The sequence below is a fragment of the Mytilus galloprovincialis genome, chromosome 12, assembly GCF_965363235.1.
Source record: "Mytilus galloprovincialis chromosome 12, xbMytGall1.hap1.1, whole genome shotgun sequence".
NCBI lineage: Eukaryota > Metazoa > Mollusca > Bivalvia > Mytilida > Mytilidae > Mytilus > Mytilus galloprovincialis.
This window is the reverse complement of record NC_134849.1, coordinates 1587947-1600637: the sequence shown is the minus strand read 5'-3', so window position 1 is coordinate 1600637 and position 12691 is coordinate 1587947. Positions and strand designations below refer to the sequence as shown.

The following is a 12691-nucleotide window of genomic DNA, read 5'->3' as shown; positions in this document are numbered from 1 at the left end:
TTACATGTTAAGGGGGTACCCAACACTAAACACCAAAAAAAAAACTGTCGTTTAATTTTTCTTGTTTTTATCCCATTGATAAACTAGGTTAAGCTAAACATTTTGTAAAAATTTCGAAGGATTTGAACCATACGTTAAAAAGATTTGGCAACTCGAATATGACATATTTTACATGCTAATATAAGCATAATTTTGAGGTTTCCGAAATATGGGTATGGGGTATATATGTTAAAAAAAAATTAAAAATGATCCTAAATTGACAAAAGCATAGTTAATAGTGAAAACTAAGACAAATATTAGTTCACCAGTTCCTTTTGCTTGTATTTTTTTTGTTCTGGATTTAAATTTTTGTCCGAATTAAAAAAGGGGGGTCTTAAATTCCGCACGCAAAAGTGACTTTTTGGGGTCCAGTATTTGAAGACAAAATTAAAAAAAAAAAAAATGTGTCGTTTAATTTTTTTTAAAAACTAACCATTTGTTCTGCTATATTATTTTGTTAAATTTGTGAAATATTATAAACTTTTAACCACCAGATTTTTTTCAATTTTATTTTTTTATATTACCACCACCCTCAATAAATAAGAGCAATTTCCATTCTGATAGTATAATTGGGGCATTGTTTTCTTGTCTTTTGACCTAGGGCTTAGATATTTTGTATGTTGATGTATCATCATGAGGTAGAGTGTCACATTTCATGATGACTTCATGTGACCTTGTACTTTGACCTCAAGGTCAAATAAATGTATGTTTTGATAGAATTAAAAAAACAAGGCCATATGTGTTTTTTTTTGTCCTGTGACATAGGTCTTGCATCTTTTGTATGGGGATGTATAATAATGAGATGGAGTGTCCTGTACTGTGATGATCTTCATGTGACCTTATATTTGACCTCAAGGTCAATTTTACTTTTTAATATAAACACTTTACCATGCCTTGTTGTCTTTTGACCTTGGCCTTAGATCTTTGGTATGTAGATGAATCATCATCAGATAATGTGTGTTGCACCATGTTGACCTTCATGTGTTCTCAATTTAACCATAAAGTCAACTAAATGTAGTTTTTTTGCATGAAAATGACCAACCCATAACTTTTGACCTTGTTCTTACATCTTTGGTATATCAGATGGATTATCATGAAGTGGTGTGTTCCTAGCAATTTTGAACATCATGAGACTTTAAAGTTTGGGTCTTATCTTTTTTAGTAGCTTCAGAGAAATAGTTTTTGGCATATCTATATGATAGGTATGTACAATATCCAACCACTGGTAATAAGAATGTTTGACTTTGGCGGTCATTTTTTTCTGCAGACGAAAAATGGCAAATTCTTTATTATTCAGTGTCAATTGAACTGGGACAATAAATTATAATGCAGGGAATCAATTTTTCATATAACTTTGTTTTATGTACACCCTTATTGCATTCTTACCACCTTCTAAGTTTCATTAAATTCAGTTGTGCCATTTTTAAGAAGTTGAACTACCAAGAAAAGGACAGACAAACTGACAGACTGAAAAATCTTATTCCTGGCAAATTCATTGTGTTCGTAGAATAATAAAACAAGTATGAGGGTAGACACAGTCAGGTTTTAAGAAAACGCAGACATATATTTATTTTTTGGCCAAACAAAATTCATTCCTCCGTCTGAAAGTAATCCTGAATGCATTTCACACTTTTTGGTGGTATCTTATGGTCCTGCAAGACAAATTTCAATCCATTTACATCTCGTACAGATGCCAATTTGAGGTGTTTCAACGATATTCCATCTTTTGCTAGTTGCATGCAAACTGGCCTTGAAACAATTTTCCTACTTGGTAAGCCAGAGTAGGAGTCCATACAATTGTGGTATGAAATGGCAAACACATCATCAGATTTCACTAGTAAAGCAAGTTTATTGTCATATAATGTTTTTAAGGAATCCACATCCTGTATTGCATTGTGGGCGAGGTAATTTTCTCCTACAAACTGTTGGACAAGAGTCTGCTGCTTATAATTTTCTACATCATGTTTGGGAATATACTTTCTAGCCACTTTCATTGTGTCAATAAAACCTTTCACTGTTTCAGCAAATGTCGAAAACAAATTATATTCTTTCAATTTGTTGACAATTACAGGAATGTCAAAGTTACAAATGTTATGACCTAATACTATTGGCTGATTCTGTTCCTTTAAAAATTGTATGAAATCTAGTAGAGCTTTATGAATTGACACCGGTTCAACTATTTGTCCTCGAACGTACATTTTATTCGTCCCATGGCTGTAAGTAATACCAGTTATCTTACTGGCCTCAATCTGTATGTCCACTCTGGGAACAACATACCTATTAAAATTATTGGAATACGACTTAGCTGCTATTTGAATGATGTCGCTGTTCCTTCCCAAGCCGGTTGTTTCCAAATCAAAAAAAACTTTGCATTCAGTGCCATCAAGATTGAACGGAAGAGGAATTTCTGTGGTAAGCTCAGGGTCCTGTTGTTGATCAAACTCCATTTGAGATCCATAGGTTTTACCCTCTCTTACAAGATTTTTACGTTCATTTGTATTACGGTTCCTTTTCTTTTGTATACGGTTGACTTTGTATTCCTGTGAATTTTTCTTTTCTTTCCTTTTTTCCAGTTTTTTATCTCTTACAGCCGAAATTGCCATTGTAAATTCCCCTGGAGAGAGGTTTGCTGCTTCATTGATCTAAAAAAAAAAAAATTGCAACATAATTAAAATATAATACACATATCTGCTTTAAAATTTGAAAATCAAGAAAAAAAACAGTAATCTACATCTTGAACACAAATTTTGACCTATAATTGTAACTCTTCATTTATTGTGACTTGGATGGATAGTTGATTCATTAGCACACATACCACATCTTCTTATTCATAAAGATAATAATTTGAGAAGAAAGTCAACTATAATTGAGTTACTTACTAGATAAACATAATTTGTGACTGAAAATTGTACAATTTATATCTGCAGGGCTAAAAAAACAATACTATTACAGTAATCTCCTTGTATATAAACATTGGATGCAATATGTAACATGGTTTCAAAAAGATAAAATTTATTAAGGGAGAATGTGTAAGATGTCATAAATATATCCGCTGTAGCTTTGTAATTTTCCAAGTTAAAAAGGGACAGAACTATAGACTGATAAATTTTACACTCTGTCTGAGTGTTGTGATTCTTATATGTATCAGTTATATAGAATTCAAACTAATGTTGGAGTAAGGAAACAAAACAATTTGCAATTTTCAAAGTTATAAAGGGGCATTACTATAGAAAATTAGGTGACTCACTTTCCCTGATTAGGCAAACTTCAGTTAAAACTTCAGTTAGAGTGAGGTAAGGAAAGAGGATGAGAGAATGGTCAGACGAACAAAAGGTCATGGAGTGGACATACAGAGATTACTTGAAATTTTATTTTCATGAACTTAAGGTCAAGGTCTTAGTTACCAATCCTGGAACTTGAGACAAGTAATACAGCTGGCATGTCAGTTAACTGTTAGTAGTCTGTTGTTATTTATGTATTATTGTCATTTTGTTTATTTTCTTTGGTTACATCTTCTGACATCAGACTCGGACTTCTCTTGAACTGAATTTTAATGTGCGTATTGTTATGCTTTTACTTTTCTACACTGGTTAAAGGTATAGGGGGAGGGTTGAGATCTCACAAACATGTTTAACCCCGCCGCATTTTTGCGCCTGTCCCAAGTCAGGAGCCTCTGGCCTTTGTTAGTCTTGTATTATTTAAATTTTAGTTTCTTGTGTACAATTTGGAAATTAGTATGGCGTTCATTATCACTGAACTAGTATATATTTGTTTAGGGGCCAGCTGAAGGACGCCTCCGGGTGCGGGAATTTCTCGCTACATTGAAGACCTGTTGGTGATCTTTTGCTGTTGTGGGTTTTTTTTTTTTTTGGTCGGGTTGTTGTCTCTTTGACACATTCCCCATTTCCATTCTCAATTTTACATATACTTTAAATTCATTATATGCTACATCAAAAGATTAATAAAGTTATCTGAACAGGCTTTTCTGAGAAGATAAAGAAGAAGAAAGAAATAAAAAAGGAAGGAAAATGAAGAAAATGAAGAAATTGTATTCAAACACTATGTCATCATTCATTAAGAAAAAGATGTAAACAATTTCATAGTTACCTTGGATAAGTAGCCATATCCTTCATTTTTCTGAAGCACAGCTGCAGATAGCCTATTCTGAAGTGAGCATGATCCACCATAATGTCTAAAAAAGAGTATGAAGAACTATTTAAGTACATTAAAATATATCCCCCTCTTCATTAATTTGAACTTGATGTCAAAGGTGCAGGCAACAGTGACATACCAACTCACCAAATATGAAGACTCTTTGCAAAAGATTAATAGTTTTATACAACGTTTTACTATAATAGTATTATCTCTCTTCATTGAAAACTAACAAACTGTAACCTGCCTGACAAGAAAATTAAGTTTTACATGTATTTTTTTTTATTGTTATCATGGTTATTGGCTTTCAACTAGTTGTCAGTAATTGCAATGTTACATATTTGTTTTTCATTTATTTTATTTTTTTAAATTAGTTTTGCCGTTAGTTTTCTTGTTTAAATTGTGTTGAATGTTGTATTTTGACATATGTATAATTGGTTTTCTGTTTACAAATTGTGACTTGGATAGAAGAGGTGTCTCATTGGCACTATTACCACATCTTCTTATATAAATTTGTGATTTGGGCCCTTTAATAGCTAGCTTTTTCATATGAAAATTTCTCATTGTTAAAGGCCTTACTGTAACCATAGCTGTTAATTTCTGAGTCATTTGGTCTATTGTATAGAGTTGTTTTATTGGTGCAGTAATCATACGACATATTTTTTTTTATACTTATATTCATTGTTGCTTAAGAATGGGAACTGAAATGCATTTAATTCAATACCAAATTATGAAATAAATATAAATTACCTTGATTTAGGTGCCTTTACAGATACAAGCTGGTTAAAGCTTTCATTTGACTGTGTAGATCCAAGATCATTTAAAGAATTACTCCTACCAATCATTTTGGTCACTAAATTATTCAATTCAACCTTTAATCCTTCAGACTTGAGTGGTTTCCCATTTGGTAAACTTTTATACCTGAAATGAAGATGAATAAAATGAAAATAAAGTTTACATTTCAAAGTTGAATTTGCACAAAATACTTATCCTGAAACTTTAGTGTTAGCATATATGCTCTATATTTCTGTAAATGGGTAGATCAAGAAATTTTAAAATAGTGTCAGGAGGTGTTAAGAAAAAGGGGAGGTCTTAGAAAAAAAAGGGCGGAACATAATACAACCGTAATAATAAGCTTATATCATGCATATACATATATGAGGAATCATACATAATTTTTCAAAACTCAAATAAAAATCTCTGATTGGCAACCCAGTGCCAGGCAGATCCAAAGAAGGGTCCAGGGGTTGGAACCCCCCTTTTTGGGACAATCAATGCATTTAAATGGGGACATACATATGTACAGTTGGAAAGCCCCCCGTTTCAAAATGGCTGGATCAGCTCCTGCACCTACTGTTCTACATCATGTACATGTACATGTAATTGCTGCTTTAGAAACATATTATTAGTAAACAGCAAAACCATAGAGAAACGCTTTCTTCAGTTGGACTACCTACTCCAAATTTAATTATCTTTCTTAAAGCGACGTTTTTTGTCTACATAAAATGAAACAAATATGCATTGCTATGAAACAAAAGAAATTTGAGTACAAAATAAAATGAAAACTCAAACTGTTTTGAAAGTAATAGGGTTGGTGATTTTATAATTCTTCTTATACAGATGCAAATATAAATAATAAGAAAGACATGAACTTAACAAATAAAAAGAAGTCTTTGAATGACTCTATTGGGACAGAAGGTGTTTGCTGTTTGTCAACAGAAAAAAAACAATAGCCATGTGTAAATCTACATTAGATAACAAGTGTATGTTTGCCGACCTTTTTTAACTCAATATACTGTCATAAATTTAACAAGTTTGTGCTTTTGTAAATTGGTTTAATGCAGTTATGTTTTTGTACCTATGTGTTCCACAAAATCTGGAAATCGTAATTTTATCAAAATAAAAAAAACGGGGCAGGCGGGGATGAAAATCTATCAATTAATTTTAATTGGCCTAACAAAGAACCCCTTTAATTCAATTTTTTATGAAATCAAACAAAGTTTAATTTTTGACCCGTTGGACCTCGATTTTTTGTAGACCAATCAATGTAGACCAATTTAAAAACCATGCCATAAATCCAAAATTACACGGTTAGGTTCAGCATATTAAAGAATCAATTTTTTTAGGATTGACATATATGTATAATTGGTTTCTTTTTACAAATTGTGACTTGGATGGAAGAGGTGTCATTGGCACTCATACCACATCTTCATATATATATATTATTTTTTGAGAAATAAGACAATACAGAAAACAATATGTTGTCAATACCAGTAAAGAAGATCTTACATAAATTTCTCTGGATTTTGATGATAGCTACACCAGTCAGCATCTTTACAATTTTCATGTGATCCAAAAATATGTGGTACAATTCTTTGCAGCCCCATCTTTATGTCATCTTCATTGTCACCTCCCTTAATGGCATACATAAAGCACCTCAATATATACTGTTTTGTTTCATCCTTTTGCAATTCTTTGTAACTGCAAAATAAGAAACATATAATGAATGCAAAAAATTTAAAAAATCTTTAGACTTTTATGGGCATGGATGAAATCTTCAATCATGGAATCATGCGTCTGCCTTTTAATTCTCAGAAAAAAAGGTCCTAGTTTCTATTTTTTTAATGTCTGCTTTTCTATTCTAAACTTAATATAGCCTCACTGAAAACTGTTTGGTTCTTCCATAAGCCATGAAGATTATTCATATATGTATACTATTTAAAATAGATCAGTATCGAGTTGAGATGACCAATAATAATATTGAGAATGTCCGGGAATGTGTCAAAGAGACAACAACCCGACTATAGGGCAGAAATTATCTGTTTATCACTATTTTACCTACATGTACATTGTATGATGACATTGTCAATTTCATGTCAATTTCATTAGCAACGCCACATATATGCCTCCTTAGTTTCTAGCCATAATTTTCCATCTCAAGCGAGTAGCATGATATGAGAAATCATCACAAAAAAAGGTCAAAGGAAAAATGCACAAAATAGCGATAATAATAGTTCTTTTAATTTTCAATGTAATGTTTGTGAATTCAGATAACACAAAGATCTTTATATGTCTTTGAACAATACAAAATTGAAATTTCATTGTAATGGTTTTTTTTTAGAGTAAGTAGTCTTCACAGATCAATATAATAAGATCTTTACGTAAGATTTGATTTAGTTAAGGATGGGCTTTAGCCTTGTCATAGATCTGTGACACTAAAATTAATTTGTAAAATACCTCTTTGAAATATTATACAAGCTGGTTGATAACCCCTTCTTCACATGGTTTTGGTCATCTTTTTTTTGGATATTTCCAAACTCCACTTCAAGTCTTGCTGTTGTTGATGCATCATTATCAGCATGTATGACTGAAATGACGATTGAATAATTATAAACTTACAAAAGGCAAAACAAGAGCGGTCAAGATATATACAACGGCAAGCATATTTTTTTTATTTAGAAAATAGTGAAAGCTGTCATATTATGCCTTATTTAATTACATGTAGCTAATGTATTAATAAAGCAACTTAAATAAATATAAACTGGTTTTTTACATTACATTGGTCATGTCATATAATTTACCAAAAAATCAATTGATTCTAGCCTAAGTCATAAAAGTGTAAGAACAAAATCCAAGTTTCCTGTAAAAATTAGTTAGACAATATACATATAGTGTCTTGAAATATTAAATTTATTTGTATGAGGCTTAGAAACGGGGAAAATGCGAGGTTCTACCGAGCATTTTCCTGTTTCGTGCCGAATACAAATAAATTTCATATTTCAAGACACTATACGTATATTGTTTTTATACTGAAATCTATAAAAAAAAAAAAGAAAATTAAAAATATGTATCAAATATTGTTAAAAAGAAGTGTTTTGGAATTTCCCTCTTAGGGGTACCATTTTGGGGTATTTCCCTATGAGCATAGTCTAGGCTGTAAGACATTGAAATGATCAGAAATAAGAAAGGGAAAATAAACTTAATCAATAAAATTTGATACGCATGGTATATAAATTAACAATTTGAAGATCTAACAAGTTTAAATACATAAAAGTTTGACCATGGTTTGAAGTGACGTTGTTGATGAAATACAGTAGTTCAGGTTAGTAGGCGGGGCTTATGGGTTAGTTGAGGTCATTGACGTATAAAGCTAACGTTTATATGTATAGCTTAATTTATCTGTATAGTAAAATAGCTGATTGCAGTATAAAAAATGATCACCTTTCAAATTTGAAAAGATTGTGGAAATAAGAGTTATTTCCCTTTATATGATATTTTCAATGCAATTTTTGGAACTCTTTTGAATATGAAACATACCATTAATTTCACATTCACAATCTTTTAATGTGTGGGCCATTGACACCGCCATGTCTGCCTCCATGGATTTACTAGACCCATGCCAATTCAGATGGCACTCATGCTCCGGAACTGTCTCTTTTTTGTTTTGATGGAACTCACAAATCTTACATGTCTTGCTTCTTAAATCGAATGACAGCACCTTTCCTGTCTCCTTTCCAATAAAAGTTGCATGTCCTGCCAGAATAAAAAGAAAAAGGTAAATATTGTAATGAATTGAATAGGGTGTGAGATAAAGGGTATTTTAATGAAATGCTAACAGAATGATGTCATGTTACAGATTAATATGACGTACAGATATTGATAATAAAGAGCCTGTACTTCAGTGGTTGTTAGTTTATACTTGTCATATTTTCTTCATAAATTGTTTTGTTATTAATTATGCTTTTAATTTTTTTCATTTGAATTGTTTGGTATTTTTCATGTTGGATATAACTTTTTCTCATTGTTGAAGGTTTTATAGTTGTGTAGCTACAATTGTCTACTTTAAGTGTGAGCTCTGGTGGACAGTTGAGTCACTAACAATCATGTACAATGTAACACAACTAACTTCTATAATGTTTACAAAATGATGGCAAAAGCTCACCTATTTGCTATAACTGAACCAGGTAAGTACAAGAGATCTACCCTAGCCTAGGGATTGAATAAATATAAGTATGGGAAGATATTTCTTTAACTACAGCTTCTCATATATATTTAAATAGTCAGTGAAATTAATGCTTTGTCCAATTTAGTTAATTATATGAATAATTGATTCAACATACAGTAAGAAATCATGAATGATAGACATTATATCATATAATTATGTTTTACCTGTATTACTATTATAATTCCAACCAGATCCTCTCTTTTGCCAGCCACCATCAAAACTTGCTTCAATCTAGAAAAGATTGCATTTCTTATAAAAAAAAAGTCCCAGCAAGTTTATTATAAATTGACCTTAAACATTTACATGTACCTTAACCTTTAGGATACCTAGTTTTGAAGTAAGCTGCAAATACATTATTAAGAACACAAAAACATATTTTGGGTGCATATGTTTGCAAGAAACAAACATTTGCAGTGTCTGCACACCTAATACACAATTAGAAATTATTGTTTTTGTATTTTTGCTGGTCCTCACTATTAAATAAAAAAAAATTGTGCTGTCCTGTGCAATTTTAGGTGGTGAAAAGTCTTGATCTGTACATGCATGTAAATGTATGGTTGTTTATTCTGTCTATGAAATAATAAAAAAAAATAAGCTTTTAACTTTAAAAACATGTTTGATGTTATTATACATTTGTAAGGATCTAGGACTTTTTTATGTGTACTCCATGAAGTTACACAATATAAGGATAATTTTTTTTTTTTGAGAAAAGGGGGGGGGGGTAAAAAGGACTGAGTTTTCTATAAAGAGGCATATAGTCTGGATATTCCACTTTGTATGCATACATTTAATACTTACATTGCCATCTGTGCTGAGTGACTTTTCCTCTCTTTGTGCCATATTGCAGGACTGGATTGTTACATTTCTAATTTGTCCACTTAATTCTTTCTCTTTTTTCCTTAATGTGCTCTCTGTAATGGATGGCAGGTTACATTCCGCCAGAAAGTTCTGCAGATGAGTTGGGCCCATCCCTGCATGTATCATTCCTTTAATAGAATATGAGTTATATCAAAAATTGAGAAAGAAAATTGATTGCTAAAATAAATAATGGAAAATATACACACCTGCATTTCTAAGATTAAGAAAAAGTTGTGTTATTAACTTTTGTTATAAACTATAGTAAAGATGGTATTTTTTTCTTTTAAAATTGTAAATTTCTGTAAAATTTCCTAAACTGAAGATTAATTTACAGGACACAAGTTGTAAGTCCTGTGCTAATGTCTCTGACTTGGCTTACAAAATATCATCTAAGAATATTAACATGATATGATGATGTACATGTACATGTACATGTAGTTGTACATTTAATGGTGAAGCCCTAAAAAAAATTGCAAGCAATAAATGCACAGTTTAAGTTAGACACATTAATCAGTAGTAATTGACCCCAAGGGCTCTTTTTAGTTTTTAAATAAAAAATCATGAATGCATCAAAATAAAATTATGTCAAATAAACAATGCAACATGTTTAAAAATGTAAACCAGCCACAGATTCAAAGGGGGTGGGGTGGGGGGGGGGGGTGGATACCCCCTTTTTTTGACAGTCAATGCATTTAAATGGATGAATGGGGACATGTAGTTGGAACACCACTTCGTCTTTGGTTAGGAACCCCCCTTTTTAAAATGGTTGGATCCGTAAATATTAGCATCATACAGACTAGTAGTATTATAATTTACAAGCATGTGATATAATCATACCCATGGAAGCTTTTGTGTTGATGTCATAACTTCCAGATGGTCCTCTCTTCCCAAAATGCACATCAGTAACAGTATGACACAGTTTACAATCTACCATCAGTAGACCACCTAGCCCAAACAATCGTTCTCCAACAATATCTGACAGGTGAAGTGGACACTTGCAAGTACAGCAATACATTCCTTCCGCCAGGATATTCCACTCTACAATTCTTCTCCCAATTGCCCAAGATTTTGGTACATCAGACGTGTTATCACCTTCCAATTCAGCCTCGGCCCCAACATCAAGATACTCGCAAACGTAATTGCCATGATCATTACGCAAGCCGACTTGCGGAGAATCTTCCAATTTCCTGCCATCATTTAACCATTTGAAGTAATCTGAACGACTCGATTTCTTATCGGCAGATTTAGATCTCGTAAATTTACCAAACGTATTACGTTTACGCTGTTCCATTATGACAGTGATGTATCGTCTGCTTCATAACAACAGGTAAACAACTATTCCATGTCAATAAAACGCTTGTAATATGAGGCGTATTTTAAAACACTTAATTGACGTTAGTTAACTTAGAATTTCAGTAAGAGTTATCTTTTCTTAGGTGTATGGTACCCCCTTAAGCTTAATGAAAATGAGAGTTCTAGATACGCTTCAACCTTTAAACTTGATTTGAACTTTTTACTGTTTTCTTCGAACGTCTTTCTTGAGTCTTTTGAAAACAAGTTATTTTTATCACAACTGTATAGATGCCGATGTGGGCACAGTAAGGTCAACCTGGAATATGTAATAATTGCTGCTGGACTTTCTCAAATATAATCTATTGAAAAGTAACCATTACACCATACACCAGTCACAATTGTCTTCTTTTAGTGCATAGTTTTATCTTTAAAATGGTAAAAAATTGCATGTTAAAATTCAATGTCTCTTTCAATGAACACAAACTAGCGTAAACTCGAGTATCATATGAATATATACAGAGATATGACTCTGGACAGTTTCAGCGGATTGCTAACAGGTATTGATTAACGAATCAAAATGAAACATACCGCTGAAATATAACAACTCATATCTAAAGCAGAAGTTATCGTGTAAGAAAGAGTTGAAATTTAGATGAGTGTCTGACGTAATGTAAATTTCAATGAAAATATATGATCAAATACAAAATTTGAATCCAGGTATCTATGATAGGTTATTTCATGCACACAATATAACTTGTATATCTAGTCACGCATGGCATTTATCATCAAGGGCATAATGCTTACAAAGAAAACGACTTTTTAAAGAAATGTAACAATATCGGTAAAACTAGAAAGTTCATGTAAGACTAAATATTGAAATATTGACTTTTTGTTACTTCCTTTCAAATGTTTAAACACTTGGTTAAAACTGTGTTAAAGCCCTTGTGTATAGCCTACATGTGAACTCGTACGTTGGTCTTGGTTATTACAATGACAGGAAAGTACAAATGTTTACATCTTCAAATAGTACAAAGTTTAAAAATATATTTGAAGGTTAAAAAGTTACAAAAACCTCAAAATAATTTCATTGTTTAAAATTTTTTCCAGAGTGCTGTATATATAATACGTGCTATAAATGATACATTTAGATTTATTTCAAAAAAATTCAAAACGTTTTAGACATGAAGGTATTTTTAAGTAATGAGACAAATATATCGACAATCCTTTTTCCAAATACAATTTCTATCGTGGTTGGACTTATATGTGCAATAATTGGAAATGTTACCGTCATGTATATTCAGTGGGTCAAGCTAAAATCCTTTCACAGTTTCCGGCTATTCATTC

At 31.8% G+C, this 12691-nt stretch overlaps 1 protein-coding gene across 3 annotated transcripts; it reads right to left on the bottom strand.

The window, feature by feature from the left end:
* Nucleotides 1–1562: 1562 nt before the first annotated feature.
* LOC143053947 (uncharacterized) lies at nucleotides 1563–11481 on the bottom strand. Of its 3 annotated transcripts, XM_076226765.1 has the most exons (9): nucleotides 10892–11481; nucleotides 9995–10182; nucleotides 9361–9427; nucleotides 8509–8724; nucleotides 7429–7558; nucleotides 6481–6672; nucleotides 4942–5112; nucleotides 4147–4231; nucleotides 1563–2681 (listed from the first exon to the last, which is right to left on the bottom strand). In XM_076226765.1, exons 1-9 carry the CDS (start codon nucleotides 11343–11345, stop codon nucleotides 1629–1631), a joined length of 2556 nt encoding a protein of 851 aa, XP_076082880.1. In that variant the 5' UTR covers nucleotides 11346–11481; the 3' UTR covers nucleotides 1563–1628. The 3 variants fall into 3 exon arrangements, with proteins under 3 accessions (XP_076082880.1, XP_076082881.1, XP_076082882.1); XM_076226766.1 differs by lacking the exon at nucleotides 9995–10182 and having other exon boundaries at nucleotides 10892–11100; XM_076226767.1 differs by lacking the exon at nucleotides 4147–4231 and having other exon boundaries at nucleotides 2502–2681.
* Between the last annotated feature and the right edge of the window lie 1210 nt (nucleotides 11482–12691).

What these genes read in the sequence shown, in the direction of transcription:
- LOC143053947 (XM_076226765.1), bottom strand. Translation starts at nt 11,345, where the DNA reads ATGGAACAGCGTAAACGTAATACGTTTGGTAAATTTACGAGATCTAAA. An exon ending in GAATTATAATAGTAATACAG is followed by an intron (nt 8,725 to 9,360) that starts GTAAAACATAAT and finishes TTATTCTGGCAG; the next exon opens with GACATGCAACTTTTATTGGA. An exon ending in GATATGGCTACTTATCCAAG is followed by an intron (nt 2,682 to 4,146) that starts GTAACTATGAAA and finishes TTTTTTTTTTAG; the next exon opens with ATCAATGAAGCAGCAAACCT.